This window comes from Podarcis tiliguerta, assembly GCF_965153285.1.
Source record: "Podarcis tiliguerta genome assembly, chromosome: 2".
NCBI lineage: Eukaryota > Metazoa > Chordata > Lepidosauria > Squamata > Lacertidae > Podarcis > Podarcis tiliguerta.
In genome coordinates, this window is record NC_139535.1 from 100,760,024 (window position 1) to 100,773,416 (window position 13,393).

A 13,393-nucleotide genomic window follows, 5' to 3' on the forward strand; every position below is an offset into this window, starting at 1 on the left:
CCATTGAACTTCATGGTGATAAGATCTCTTCTTGGTATTTGTAATCTGTAAGAGTAAGCACACTGGGGGGTGGGGGGGTGCAATTTATAAAGCTATCCCCGCACCCTCACTAGGTGAAGGGGTGCTGATAGGTACCTGTGAACAGGCAGTTCCTCCATGAAGCAATCTTCAAGCTGTGGTCCATCACACCTATAAGAAATGAAATCCAACAATTATCCTGGGAGACAGAGAATCCAAGAATCTAGGGAAACAGCCTCTAGCAGGAAAGTAAAAACCACAAACCCCAGTTTCCGTCTGCAATAGACAGAAAACCATATAACACACCACTCACCCCCAGTTGACGACTAACTATGATTTCGGCTGACAGGCATAATTTAAAAGTGTTTGTTTTGCTCTCTTAGCTGCAATAGCATTTCAACTGTAGCTGGTGAGGGTTCAAATGTGTGCAATGATTTTATAGTGCCATATTGATGCAACACATTCACTAACAATTATCATATATATATATATATATATATATATATATATATATATTTAATTAAATTTTTCAAACGTTTTCACAATTACCTTCAAATCAAATACACTGTCTCGTAAGGCGGCTTCCCACAGTGTTTTTACTCAAACCTTTTCCGCTGCATTATATCTTTATCTATTGCAGAACATTTCTCTACAATTATTTTGTCTTTTTTCTTCCGCTGCTTTTATCTCAAATCCCGCCCACGATTTCATTTGACTGCAATGTTGTTTTTAATAGTCCACATGTGCTTTTACAGAACAGGTGCTGTTGGTTCTTCTTCACTTATCTTTTCCCTTCCCTGATCGTTTACTTCTTTTCAAAACACAAGTCGCTCGGCTGCACATTATGATGATGCTATCTGCATGCAACATACTATGGAAATAAATTCGGCAATAATACCTAATTTATTTCCATTTCCGATTTCTCACTTACCCCTGCGTGCAGTTCTCATGGCACGGCCGGCACTCATTGTTGGCATAGGGGTACTTGAAGATGAGCCCCTTTACCCCTACAATGCCTGCAGGGCAGTTTTCTACACAGTGTGGCCCATCCTGGTAGTTAGCACAATGCATACAGGCATCAGCACCCTGAGGAGCAAGAGGAGGTGAAATTAATTGAGGAGACAGCTCAGTGATAGATCAACTGCTTTGCATGCAGAAGAACCCGGGTTCAACCCCTGGCGTCTGAGGAAAACATACTGAATGCGACCTTGGGCTTAGCAGTGCATGCGTCATTCCCTATTCTTTCTGAAACTGTAAATAAAGCTTTCAGTAAAAGGAATCTCTAGCATTCCCTCCACAGACCTCTGCATGGTCTGAACTTTCCGTAACTAGCAGGAGGGCAACTAGGAACATCCCAAGGCCTTCGATCACCCAAACATTTGCAGCCTGTGGCCTGAAATGTAAGCCCTAATATTGCCTTGCAAAGTGGTACCCTTCCCTGCATTTAATCTGGTTGAGATCAGGGTCATCTGGCCCTGAAAGCTGCTCCATTCATTAAATAAAGGCGGTAGCAGCCAAAAGCAGGGACTTTGTGACTTTGGAATCTTCTTCCTCATGAGGAATAACAATCTGCAGCTTTGTTGGATTTTGGAAGCCGCTGCAAAACGTCTCTTTTCCAGCAGGAATTTGCCTCAATTTGTTTTGTTCTGCAGATACTTCTTTGTAATTTCTTGTGTGTTTTTGTGTATTACTGTTTCACAATGCTGTATGTTTTTGTTACGATCCGCTCACTGGTTTTGAGCTTTGGGAAATAAGTTTATAAATATATAAAAATGAAACAATGGGTGTAGGCATGCCTCTCTGCATCCACTTTATACTATAGAGTAAGTGCGATCCTAAAAGTATGTCGTTACCCCCCAAGCAATTGCTTGCAATGCTTGTACAGCTGGCCCAGTGCTTAAAAAGAAAGCAACGTAACAAGGAGGCAGGCAAGATGTACTGGAGCAGGTTCTGATCCCACAGCCTGAAACCTATACCTCAAAGGCCATTACTTTTCATAGGAGACCTAGTACCTGATAAGATATTGGAACACAGGCACTGCTCCAAGTATTATCACTAAGAGAGAAGCAGGGCCTTTGTTGCTGTGTCCCCAGAGCTATGAAATAACCTCCCAGAAGTGGTTCATTTGAGCTCTAGTTTCCTGGCTTTCAGGAAAGGTGGAATCTGTTTAGGAAAAGCATATAGCTTAATTGCAACTCTTTCACATTATTTTATGTGTTCCAAGCTGCATCGAACATAACAAGACCACATAACACCAGTCTTGAAAGACCTACACTGGCTCCCAGTACGTTTCCGAGCACAATTCAAAGTGTTGGAGCTGACCTTTAAAGCCCTAAAGGGCCTCGGCCCAGTATACCTGAAGCAGCGTCTCCACCCCCATCGTTCCGCCTGGACACAGAGGTGCAGCGCCGAGAGCCTTCTGGCGGTTCCCTCGCTGCGAGAAGCCAAGTTACAGGGAACCAGGCAGAGGGCCTTCTCGGTAGTGGCACCTGTCCTGTGGAACGCCCTCCCACCAGATGTCAAAGAGAAAAACAACTACCAGACTTTTAGAAGACATCTGAAGGCAGCCCTGTTTAGGGAAGCTTTTAATGTTTTATAGACTATTGTATTTTAATATTTTGTTGGAAGCCGCCCAGAGTGGCTGGAGAAACCCAGCCAGATGGACGGGGTATAAATAAATAAATTAGTAGTAGTAGTAGTAGTAGTAGTAGTAGTAGTATCATCATCATCATTATCATCATCTGCAAAGGTTGAATATAAAAGGCACACAGATCTTTGCCACCCCACCAACCCTTCCCCACCACTCCAGAGAAGCTGTGTGACATTGCCATACCGATCCATTGCAGGTTAGGCCTCCTTCAATCTTCTGGCACTGCGGGTGACATGGGAAGCACGCCCCGTCTTGTGCAAATTCTCGAACATCCCTACAAAGAGCAGAGCAGAGCAGGAGAGGAGAGGAGTTACACACTTGGGGCCAGGGTGGAACGAGTAGGCAAAAAGGGAAGCAAGTGTCCATGGCTGGCTATTTCTTACCCCTCGTAGAAGCTGCAGGAGTCAACACAGGTTCCGTCACGGCTGTAGTTAAGGCAGGAGACACACTGATCTGGGTCAGGACCCCAACAGCCATCGGTGGAGCAAAGAGGATGACAGACCTTCCCCTCTTGGGCTGGGAGAGAAACAGAGTGCCTGGATCACATCTGGGACCAGGGCCCCATTTTAAGTTGTGGGGAGGGGCATGTGCTACCTGGAAGGAAAATGCTTCAAGTCCCTTTCCCACCTCCCTGACCCATCTGTGGACAAACCAACAAAATGGGGGGAAATCATAGATTTACTATTTTAAACCCAACATCATTTGGCTATAGCAGGGGTACGATTCTCTAGATGTCTGTCCACAGAAACAACTTTATTCCAGTTAATACTAACTAGCACGGGTGTCAGCAAACTTTTTCAGCTGGGGGCCGGTCCACTGTCCCTCAGACCTTGTGGGGGGCCGGACTATATTTTTTGGGGGAAATGAACAAATTCCTATGCCCCACAAATAACCCAGAGATGCGTTTTAAATAAAAGGACACATTCTACTCATGTAAAAACACCAGGCAGGCCCCACAAATAATCCAGAGATGCATTTTAAATAAAAGGACACATTCTAATGCAAAATCACGCTGATTCCTGGACTGTCTGTGGGCCAGATTTAGAAGGCGATTGGGCCGGATCCGGCCCCCAGGCCTTAGTTTGCCTACCCATGAACTAGCATGTTCACAGTCCAAGTGGTATCCAGCAGCAAGCATCTGCTCTGATGTTGCAGTGGGCAAGTCACTGACTCCGATGCGCTGAGTTGCTCAGATGGGCAGGTAGCATAAGCCAAGGAAACAGAGCACAATGGAGACTGCACAATTGTTTTGCCACTGGAACATATGGGTGGGATTCAACTAATTGGAAACCCGCTAGCGGAAACCCACACAAGGACTTCCAGTAGTGCATGGGGTTCTCCCCCCCCCCCATGTCCAGAAATCGGCTGGCAGAGAGGGGGGTGGTTGATAGAACCCCCAGCACACTATGCAGGGAAGGAGAGGGGAATTGTTTCACCTGGCGAAATGCTTGTGCTGAAGGAACACTTGCCACACAGCTGCCTTGAATTCCTCTCCATAAGAACTGTTTGTTTGCTTGTTTGTTTGTAAATAATTTTTATAAATTTTCCATTAAGAACATCCAATTTATAACAAATCAAATCATAATCCAATTCAAAAAAATAAAAATAAAATAAAATAACCGAATTACAATCCGAATTATTAATTATTGAATTTCATACAGACTTCCCATATTCTGGACCTCTGAAGAACTCCTCTCACATAGTTATAATTCTGCACTCTTCTTGTTGTTTTCATATTTTCCACATTCCAATCATGTGCTGTTTGCACCCTACCAGAGTTCAGTGGCATCTACTACACAGTGAGAGAGTGACTGAGCCCTCTACAAGGATAAGAGAATGTTGAAACTCCTTTGAAGGAGTTGTTTGGTTTTGTTGATGGCAATGCGGCCTAGTGCAAGAAGCACCAAGTCCCCTAACTCCAGGCTCCCTTATCTACAGCTTGCCCACTCACTGCATTTCCTGGCAGGTTTGTTGCTCTTGATGTCAAGGTCCGAACGCCGGCGGGAGAGACGTTCCCAGTTAACCGTGTTGTAATAGCAAAGCTGCCGGTTCTCAGCGATGTAGACCTTGCCGGCACTGATCTCCCGAAGCGAGCGGAAGTCCAAAGAGGTCACATTCATGTTCTTCATGATCAACAACGAAAAGCCACGGCTAGGAAAAGCACAAACCAAAGCGTCAGCCTCAGGAAGAGGAGGAATGGGGACTATGTTCTATGGCTGGGAAGGAACAGCTAGTTTCTATGGTTTGCAACCCTGGGGAGGGGTCTGCCTGTACAACAAGCATGAGCAAGTGGCAGGCCGAGGTCCAAATCCGGCCCTGTTGTCCACCAAGCCCTGCACAACATATACAGAAGCATGGATTTTAGGTGGGGAGGCAGTGGCGTAGCGTGGGGGGTGCAGGGGGGGCCGGCCGCACCAGGCGCAACATCTGGGGGGGGCGCGCGCTCGCACTCGCAGCTCTCTGCCCCTACCTGGCTCACTCACTCTCTCTCACTGCAGTGCTGGCTGTGCGAATCCGATCCGAGCCGCCGGGTCGCCGCCCACTGTGGAGGGGAGGGTGCCAGGTGTGCGGTGCGGTGCGGAGAGAGAGCGAGGGACTATCTGGGGGAGGGACAGTGCAGCGGGGGGGGGGGGGGCAAATTACTTGCCTTGCCCCGGGTGCTGACAACCCACGCTACGCCACTATGGGGAGGTGACTAGTTTCCAGACTCAGCCATTCTTAATGCTGCGACTTTTCAGAATGGCATTAAAACAGCAGCTGTTCCACAGGTAGCCTTAGGCATCACCAGAACAATGAAGCCCTAAGACTCCTTCTGCAACTCGCAAGCAAGGTGAAGGAGGGTTGTCCAAGAGAGCAATTCTTACTTATACAAGCTGCGTCCACCTATGATTTCCAAGTTGGAGAAGACACTGAAGTTGTGCATGTGTTTGGGCCACGACTGGATGTTCAGGTAACCTAGGATCAAGGATACAAGGTCAGTGATCTCTGGTGCAACTTTCCCTAAGCATTCTCCCATCACCTCCAGAGTCCTTAGCTCTCTGGTCTCTACGCCACCCTCTGGGCTCAAGCGTATACAAATGCCACTATTTCCTCCAGCTTCCACATAGGCATACCACTCTCAAGGAGTGCTGTACTGCTTTTTTGCAAGCTCCCCTTTCTAGCAGGACACCTGCCTATTTCTTCTTGCGGTGCACTGTGGGATCTACATTGATCTGAGAGTTCCTAGGCTGCTCCTGCCCCACGCAGGCTGGGGTCAATCACAACCTGCACTGGGTCAATCTCAGCCCAGTCCCAGGCAGGCATGGGAAAGAATCTGAACCAGTGGCGTAGCGTGGGGGGTGCAGGGGGGCCGGTCGCACCGGGCGCAACATCTGGGGGGTAGGGTTAGGGGGCGCAAATCACGGGTTAGGGGGCGCAAATCCACGGGTTAGGGGGTGCAAATTACTTGCCTTGCCCCGGGTGCTGACAACCCACGCTACGCCACTGATCTGAACCCAGCAGCTTCCCCCGGTGAACAAGGAGCAAGCATACGATACCTTGGGCTTTTCCCAGCAATCCACAGTCCCTTCTCAACTCACATGCATTCCTAAGCCATATTACCACTCTCTAAATTTCTATCTACCCTTCCGGCTTATATACTAAAATCACACTGGGTACCATATCAAACATTTTATTATTTATATAGGTCTTGATTGTCAAAAACAAAGAAAAACACAAAAAACCTCAAAGTGCTTTCCAGAAAAGAATGAACATCAGCAGGTAAAAAAACACCACCCAACTTTTTAATACATTAAAAAAATAATTAAAACCAACGGTAAGCTAAAAACCAGATTAAAACGCACATCAACATTCTAGGTGTCTGGATAGGCTTGCCTAAATAAATAATGTTCTTAGCAGGCACTGAAAAGGGTACTGTGAAGGCACCTGTCTGGTTAATAGGCAAGGAGCTCCAAAATATAAGGCTCGTCCAGACTTCCTTCCATGCTGCGTTTCCAGACACAGGTCCACAATTTAGAGTGCCATGTTCAAAGGCTCTTTTTATGTTTTGTTTTCTTTCAGTCCTGTGCTTTCCCTGCAAAAACCCGCTCTTTACCGCTGAATTGGAGCAAATGGGCAAACCATTTGTGTGAAAGAGAAAATGCTTTATCCCCTGCTATTGCACCCCTCAAGTCACCCTAAAACCCCTGAAATAGTATAATCGTGAAATAGAAGCAGTGGATTGCCCAGGACAAAGCCTGTTTACTCTTGACCATATGCTGATGCAGTGATGGGCAAAGGGTTGTTTATGTAATGCCATGTGTACTATAGAAGCACAGTGAAGGGCAAATGGTAGCTAGTGAGCTAATAGGATAAGGAATATGCATCGCAATGAAGGTCATTAAATATTTCAGATAATTCAATGCATGCGTGTGTGCGAGCGTGCGGGGTGTAGGATTATTCTGAGCAAAACAGGGAGATGTCGTGTCATGGGTGATGTGGAATGGACAACGGGGAAGTTATTAGCACGACGTATGATGTTTGAAAGCTGTGTGAAACCTGCGGTCATTACAGTGCCGATCACTTATGGGACTGTCCTTTACTGCGGTAAAGTTAATACAGGGGTACCTCGGGTTACAGATGCTTCAGGTTACAGACGCTTCAGGTTACAGACTCCGCTAACCCAGAAATAGTACCTCGGGTTAAGAACTTTGCTTCAGGATGAGAACAGAAATCGAGTGGCTGCAGCGGAAGGTCCCATTAGCTAAAGTGGTACCTCAGTTTAAGAACAGTTTCCGGTTAAGAATGGACCTCCGGAATGAATTAAGTTTGTAACCAGAGGTACCACTGTAAAATGGTACGGTCTTGCTTGAAAATTGGTTGTGTTTCTTATTTAATTCCCTACCTGGGACAAACCTGAGAGGTGGTTTTAGCCACTTCCTTGACACGCCATTTGTTCCAATTCAGTGATAAAGAACAGGTTTTTCTGGATGGGGGTGGGGGGAGCACTAGGACATGGTGCTTTAAAGTGTGGAACCTGTGCCTAGAAAGCACAGGGCAAAAAGCAACTGTGGATGAGCCTTAAAAAATCAATTTCTTTAAAATGTGGGACAAGTATTATATGGCACCTTGTAACAGTGCCAGCTCCGCAGACCGAAGTGGTCGAGTGGGCCTGGGCAATTTCACAGGTAAACTGGTCCCAAGTTTTCCGAGACTGTACATACTTATAGTAAAACTTGTCCCGGTAGCAAATCGGTAACTGGTGCAGGTCTCTAAGCAGAGGTGTCATGTGCTGACAGGGTCTCACCCCTGTCAGCACAATCATGCTGCAGCATTCTGCACCAACTGGGGCTTCCAGATCAAACATGAGAAAAGCCCAACGTAAAGCACACTGTGGTCATCTGAATATGAAAAAACAAGTGCGTGAACTACTGTGGGCAAGTTTTCCTGGTCCAGGAATGGTCATAGCTGTTGCAAAAGTTTCAGCTGGTAAAGGGGTGCTTCTAACCACTGAGCCTACCTGGGCTTCCAGTGACAAAGCTGGACCCAGATGCACCTGCAAAAACTCCACTTTTGTGGGGATTGCAACCCCATCCAGGGCAGGCAATTTGACCAGTTTCTCAGATACGGGAGCCACTCACCCACAGTGATCGAAAGGGACAGAGTCCTTTCTTACAACCTACATTGCTCATGAGAGTTCCCTGCACCCCAGTTCACCTGTGATCTCTCGCACAGTCTGGAAGATGTTGAGTTTTTCTGGGTCCAGGGGAGCTATGTTGTGCCAGCGGTCTCTGCAGAACAAGAGCAGGAACGGTCAGAACTAGCAGACAACCTCAAAGTGGAACCAGCCTTTTTCTTCAAGAGCATGATGACTTACCAGAGGATGGTAATCCCTGCATGTTATTTACATGGCTGTGAGAACATTGTGACTGTGCTGAGGTCACAAGCCACAAGCCACAAAAAGAACCCCCAGCTAATCAAGGGCTCATTCCTCATCCTGGTTGTCAGTTAGCCCATTAAAGGAAAAGTCAGTACCTGCCAAAGGTGGAGCCGATATGGCGTATTTATCACCTCTGCAATAAAAGAGATGTGATGTCTACAACTAGTCTGGTGATTGGGAGTGGCCACCGGGACCATATAGCACCAGTCCTAAAGGATCTTCAATGGCTCCCAGTGCGTTTCCAAACACAATTAAAAGTGTTGGTGCTGACCTTTAAAGCCCTAAACGGCCTTGGCCCTGTATAACTGAAGGAGCATCTCCACCCCCATCGCTCAGCCCAAACCAGGCATAGGCAAACTCTGCCCTCCAGATGTTTTGGGACTACGACTCCCATCATCCCTAGCTAACAGGATCAGTGGTCAGGGATGATGGGAGTTGTAGTCCCAAAACATCTGGAGGGCAGAGTTTGCCTATGCCTGGCCCAGATACTGAGGTCCTCTCCTGGGGGGTCTTCTGCTGGTTCCCTCACTGCAAGAAGCAAAGTTACAGGGAACCAGGCAGAGGGCCTTCTCGGTAGTGGCGCTCTTCTTATGGACCGCCCTCCCTTCAGATGTCAACGAAATAAACTGACTTTCAGAAGACATCTGAAGGCAGCCCTGTTTAGGGAAGTTTTTAAGGACTGCTATTTTTAGATATGTTGTAAGCCACCCAGAGTGGGTGTGGGGAAACCCAGCCAGATGTGCGGGGTATAAATAATAAAATTATTATTAATATTACAACTATAGATCTACTAGCCCCTTAGATATGGCCTCCAAATTATACTCACAATATTTATTAAATAAAATCCAAGAATGGGATAGTAACCAATCCATTAAATATGCTGAACAAGCACCAATCAGTTTGGTAGATTGAGTAGTGCTGCTGCTGCACTGCTGTTACCTAGCCACTCCGTCCCAACTCACAAGAAGTTATATCTTAGTGTAGAGAACAATCCGCGCATACTTACCCTACAAGACCAGTGATAAGGAAGTCCAGGTTGCCCAAGATTTTCGTGCAGTTGATAAAGCTGTCAATATTGCTGGAATCCACTGTCTGATACTTGCTTCCAATTCCAGTCCCTTCACATGCTGGAAACAAGACAGGGGGTCAGGGTTAAATGTTTCAAAGAGGTGAAAGCTACCAGCTTAACGTCTCTCCACACAGCTCCCTAACATGCCCCCAGAGCTGATGGAATAGGCAAAAATGACTTGGTAATTGGGATCAGTCCCAAGTTTATATACCGTATTTTTCACTCTATAAGACGCACCAGATCACAAGATGCACCTAGTTTTTAGAGGAGGAAAACAAGAAAAAAAATATTCTGAATCTCAGAAGCCAGAACAGCAAGAGAGATCGCTGCGCAGTGAAAGCAGCAATCCCTCTTGCTGTTCTGGCTTCTGTGATAGCTGCGCAGCCTGCATTCGCTCCATAAGATGCACACACATTTCCCCTTACTTTTTAGGAGGGAAAAAGTGAGTCATAGAGCAATAATACGGTATGTATTTTTAAAAAACTTTTCAATGAGGTTGTATAGCAGGAAAAAGAAAGGGGGGGGGGGAGAAATCAATAAAGTACAATTGAACAAATATAAATATCATATTATATTTCCTATGGAATAAGCTACAGGAAGAGGGTATAAAGCCTCTTCTGTACATAGACAGAATATGTAAAAGAAAATCCTAAGAACAAGTCATGTGTCTATTCACAGAGTCTCTTCCACAGGCAGCATATGGAGCGGAGGTCTTTAAATCTTCAGAGGTGGAATTAATAAATGTCAGAAATGGAAAACAAATACAAATCAAGGTCAATTATCACTTTACTTTTTTAATCAAGGTACCCCAAGGACTAATTGCACACACCCATTAAGGGCAAATGCCGCACGAGTATAGAATGACACATTTGTTTCTTAAAGAAGTCCAGAAGAGGAAGTCCAAGTCTTTCCCGGCAGGTTGTCTGAGTTCTTTGAAGAAATATGCAGCTTACGTGGCATGTGCACAACCTTCACACTTGAAATGTGGACATGCTCCACAGAGAAGAAGATCTGGGAGCCTCAGTAATGCCTTCCTATTTAGTTTCCTGTTCCAGTAGCCAGAAGAAGCTATGGCTTCATGTTACCTTTTGGGCAGAGCCCCACGCAAGGCTCACAGATCTTGCGGCCGCCTTTTTCCACTTCCATTTTGTGATTAGGGCAGGTCCGGATGCACAAGCTCTGATCCACCACAAAATTATCTGAAAAATAATGGGAAGGAGGTGAACAGGGGAAAGATTAAGGAAATGTGAGCAACTAGTCACTGGAAACCCCTTAGGGATGCTTGGGGCTAAAACAGGACCTCATAAGTAACTGTGAGGAGAGAGATGGGGTGTTGGGGCTCCTAGCTTTTCACTGAAGAATCCAGTCTCCTTCCATTTTAATATGAGAAAAGGATTAGCAGAGGATTATTATTATTATCATCATCATTATTACTATTACTAATATTTACTAAATTTGTATGCCGCCCTTGTAGTTCACAGCATAAAAATACAAGATAAAAAACAGATAATACATAATACAAACAGGGGGGACGACCCCCAAAGGCTTTCAAACTTGAAAAAAAGCAGTGACTTCAGCTACTGTGACTTCTCTCTCATTCTTGATCTGGGAACAATCAAATTAAAATTAAAATAAAATACTCAAATTGTTAGTGTTGGGTTATAGTGATATTAAACGTCTTATTAGACATTATTTTATTTAGACTTCGTCATTGACACTGTCAATTTATATCTATGCTGCATTTTCCACCAGTACATCTGTGCTCAAAGTGGTTCACAAGAAAACAATGCATGGGCCAGCATAACAGTTTAAGAGGCCTTTGTACATCAAGACCCCTCAATGGAGTTCTGCCACATCTGTGGCAATTTTCCCAGATGGGTTGCAGGTGGTGGTGGTGGGAATAATGCCTGAACTGGCCCTGAAGGAAGTGGTGCTCCAATCTAAAGGAACACCCATCATACACAGAGAGAGAAGACAACCACCCCCTTCTCCCCTATGGCCACAACCTAGGACTTACGGGGGCAGTTTTTGACGCATACGCCACCATACTGGTATTTGGCATCCGGGTTTGGCTCCAGTTGGAAGGTGAGCTTGTTGTAGATCAACGGAAGAGGGCAGCGTGTTTCACAGGCCCCATTGTCATTGACCTGCCGGCAGGCCTGGGGTTGAAAAAGCATGTGACAAAAAGCTGAGTAAGATCATGCCCACCCAACCCCCATCATTCCAGGCCGAAAGCTGAAACATTGAGCCAGATTCAACTAAACCAGTGCACTAGTGAAAGCCAGCACTCGGACTCTCGCTAGCGCAATGGGCTTCCCACTCTGCTCCGCCATGCCTCTTCCATGCCTCTCCCTCAAATGTGCTCTGGAAGGGAAAGAGGACCTCCCAAAACAGCATGCAGGGAGAGGAGAGGGGAGACTGTTCCATCGAGAAGCAGAAAAGCTTGCGCTGGTGGATCAGTTGTATTAGTGCAACGCTGATTTCCACCCACTTCATGCTAGATTCTTCCCCCAATCCTGAAAGCACACAAAAAGCTTGGCACTAACTCCATGGAGACACCATAGGGAGCTTGGTGAGAAAGGATAACCCACATTTCCCCCAATATTCCGTTAAAAACTGTGATTGCAAAGAAGATTATCATTGTAGCTGAACATGGAAAGAAGCCAAGCCAGCACAGAAAACAAAGGACACAGGCTCTGGCAAAAGCTAAAGATCAGGAGCTGAGCTCAAAAGATTGGAGGGTTGTGCTGGCAGGCAGGTTGTGGGGACAAAAGGAAAAAGGGGCAGATATGTACACTCAAAACCAAATTGTTCCCATTCTCCCAATCATCTCCCTTCCTCGACACAGACCAGTCATACAAAGCACACCCAAGGAGAGCCGGACACAGAGACTGCTTACTTACAAAACACTCTGTCTTCAGTGGGCCAGTGCAGCCTCCTGCACATTCGTCGTGGCAGCATTCATTGGGGTTGGGGCCAAAGCAGCGCTCATTGCACTGGGGGGCACAGATGGTCTTGGTCACTATGGCAGGAGGAGAAAAATGTTGGGTGAGAAGCAGTCAATGCCATCACCCCACCATCCACTCTCCTCCCATCTTCTCCTGACCTTCTCAAGACCCTGGGAGGTGGACATAGAAAAAAAATCACCGTATTTTTCGCTCTGTAAAACGCACCCGACCATAAGACGCGCCTAGTTTTAGAGGAGGAGAACGGGGGGGGGGGGGATTCTCTCCCTCTCTGCGCAGCGTCCCTTCAGTGAAGCGGCAGGAGAAACGGAGCCCCTTCCATTTCTCCTCCTGCTTCGCTGAAGGGGCGCTGCGCAGAGGGAAAGCTGTGCAGCGCCTCTCCAGCAAAGCGAAGCCAGGAGAGCAAGAGAGCTCTTTGAGTGCTTTTGCACCAACTTTGCCCAGTTGAGGAGCATCGTAGAATTGGGAAAAGGTTCAGAAAAGGGCAACCCAAACAATCGAGGAGACGGAGCAAGCCCTATGAAGAAAGGTTGCAGCGTTTGGGACTTTTTAATAAACTACCATTCCCAGGATTCTCTGGGGGAGGCCATGGCTGTAAAAGTGGTATCCAGGTGCTTTAAATGTATGCCATTACTGTCAGAGTTAAATCATCATGAAATCTGTTTACCGTGTTCCCCCTCATATGAGCATTTTCTGCCATCTGGCCTCTTCAGCAGTAGTTCAGTTGTTAAAAGTTACGGATCACCTATTATATGCAGGCAGATCGCTTAAAG

At 46.4% G+C, this 13,393-nt stretch overlaps 1 protein-coding gene and 1 long non-coding RNA gene across 2 annotated transcripts in view; one reads left to right on the top strand and one right to left on the bottom strand.

Annotated features, from left to right (window-relative positions):
- Positions 1-13,393, top strand: part of LOC310671754 — a 98,626-nt gene that overhangs the window by 47,018 nt on the left and 38,215 nt on the right. The gene's annotated exons all lie outside the window — the stretch shown is intronic.
- ERBB3 (erb-b2 receptor tyrosine kinase 3) overlaps positions 1-13,393 on the bottom strand; it is a 99,444-nt gene that overhangs the window by 19,991 nt on the left and 66,060 nt on the right. Inside the window, exons 6-16 of the mRNA XM_083427284.1 lie at positions 12,558-12,676; positions 11,672-11,813; positions 10,740-10,853; positions 9,592-9,712; positions 8,363-8,436; positions 5,533-5,623; positions 4,620-4,819; positions 3,052-3,184; positions 2,852-2,942; positions 950-1,104; positions 136-189 (exon numbers count right to left, since the gene is read on the bottom strand). Coding sequence (XP_083283410.1) covers positions 136-189; positions 950-1,104; positions 2,852-2,942; positions 3,052-3,184; positions 4,620-4,819; positions 5,533-5,623; positions 8,363-8,436; positions 9,592-9,712; positions 10,740-10,853; positions 11,672-11,813; positions 12,558-12,676 — 1,294 coding nt within the window. The remainder of the gene's footprint in view (positions 1-135; positions 190-949; positions 1,105-2,851; positions 2,943-3,051; positions 3,185-4,619; positions 4,820-5,532; positions 5,624-8,362; positions 8,437-9,591; positions 9,713-10,739; positions 10,854-11,671; positions 11,814-12,557; positions 12,677-13,393) is intronic.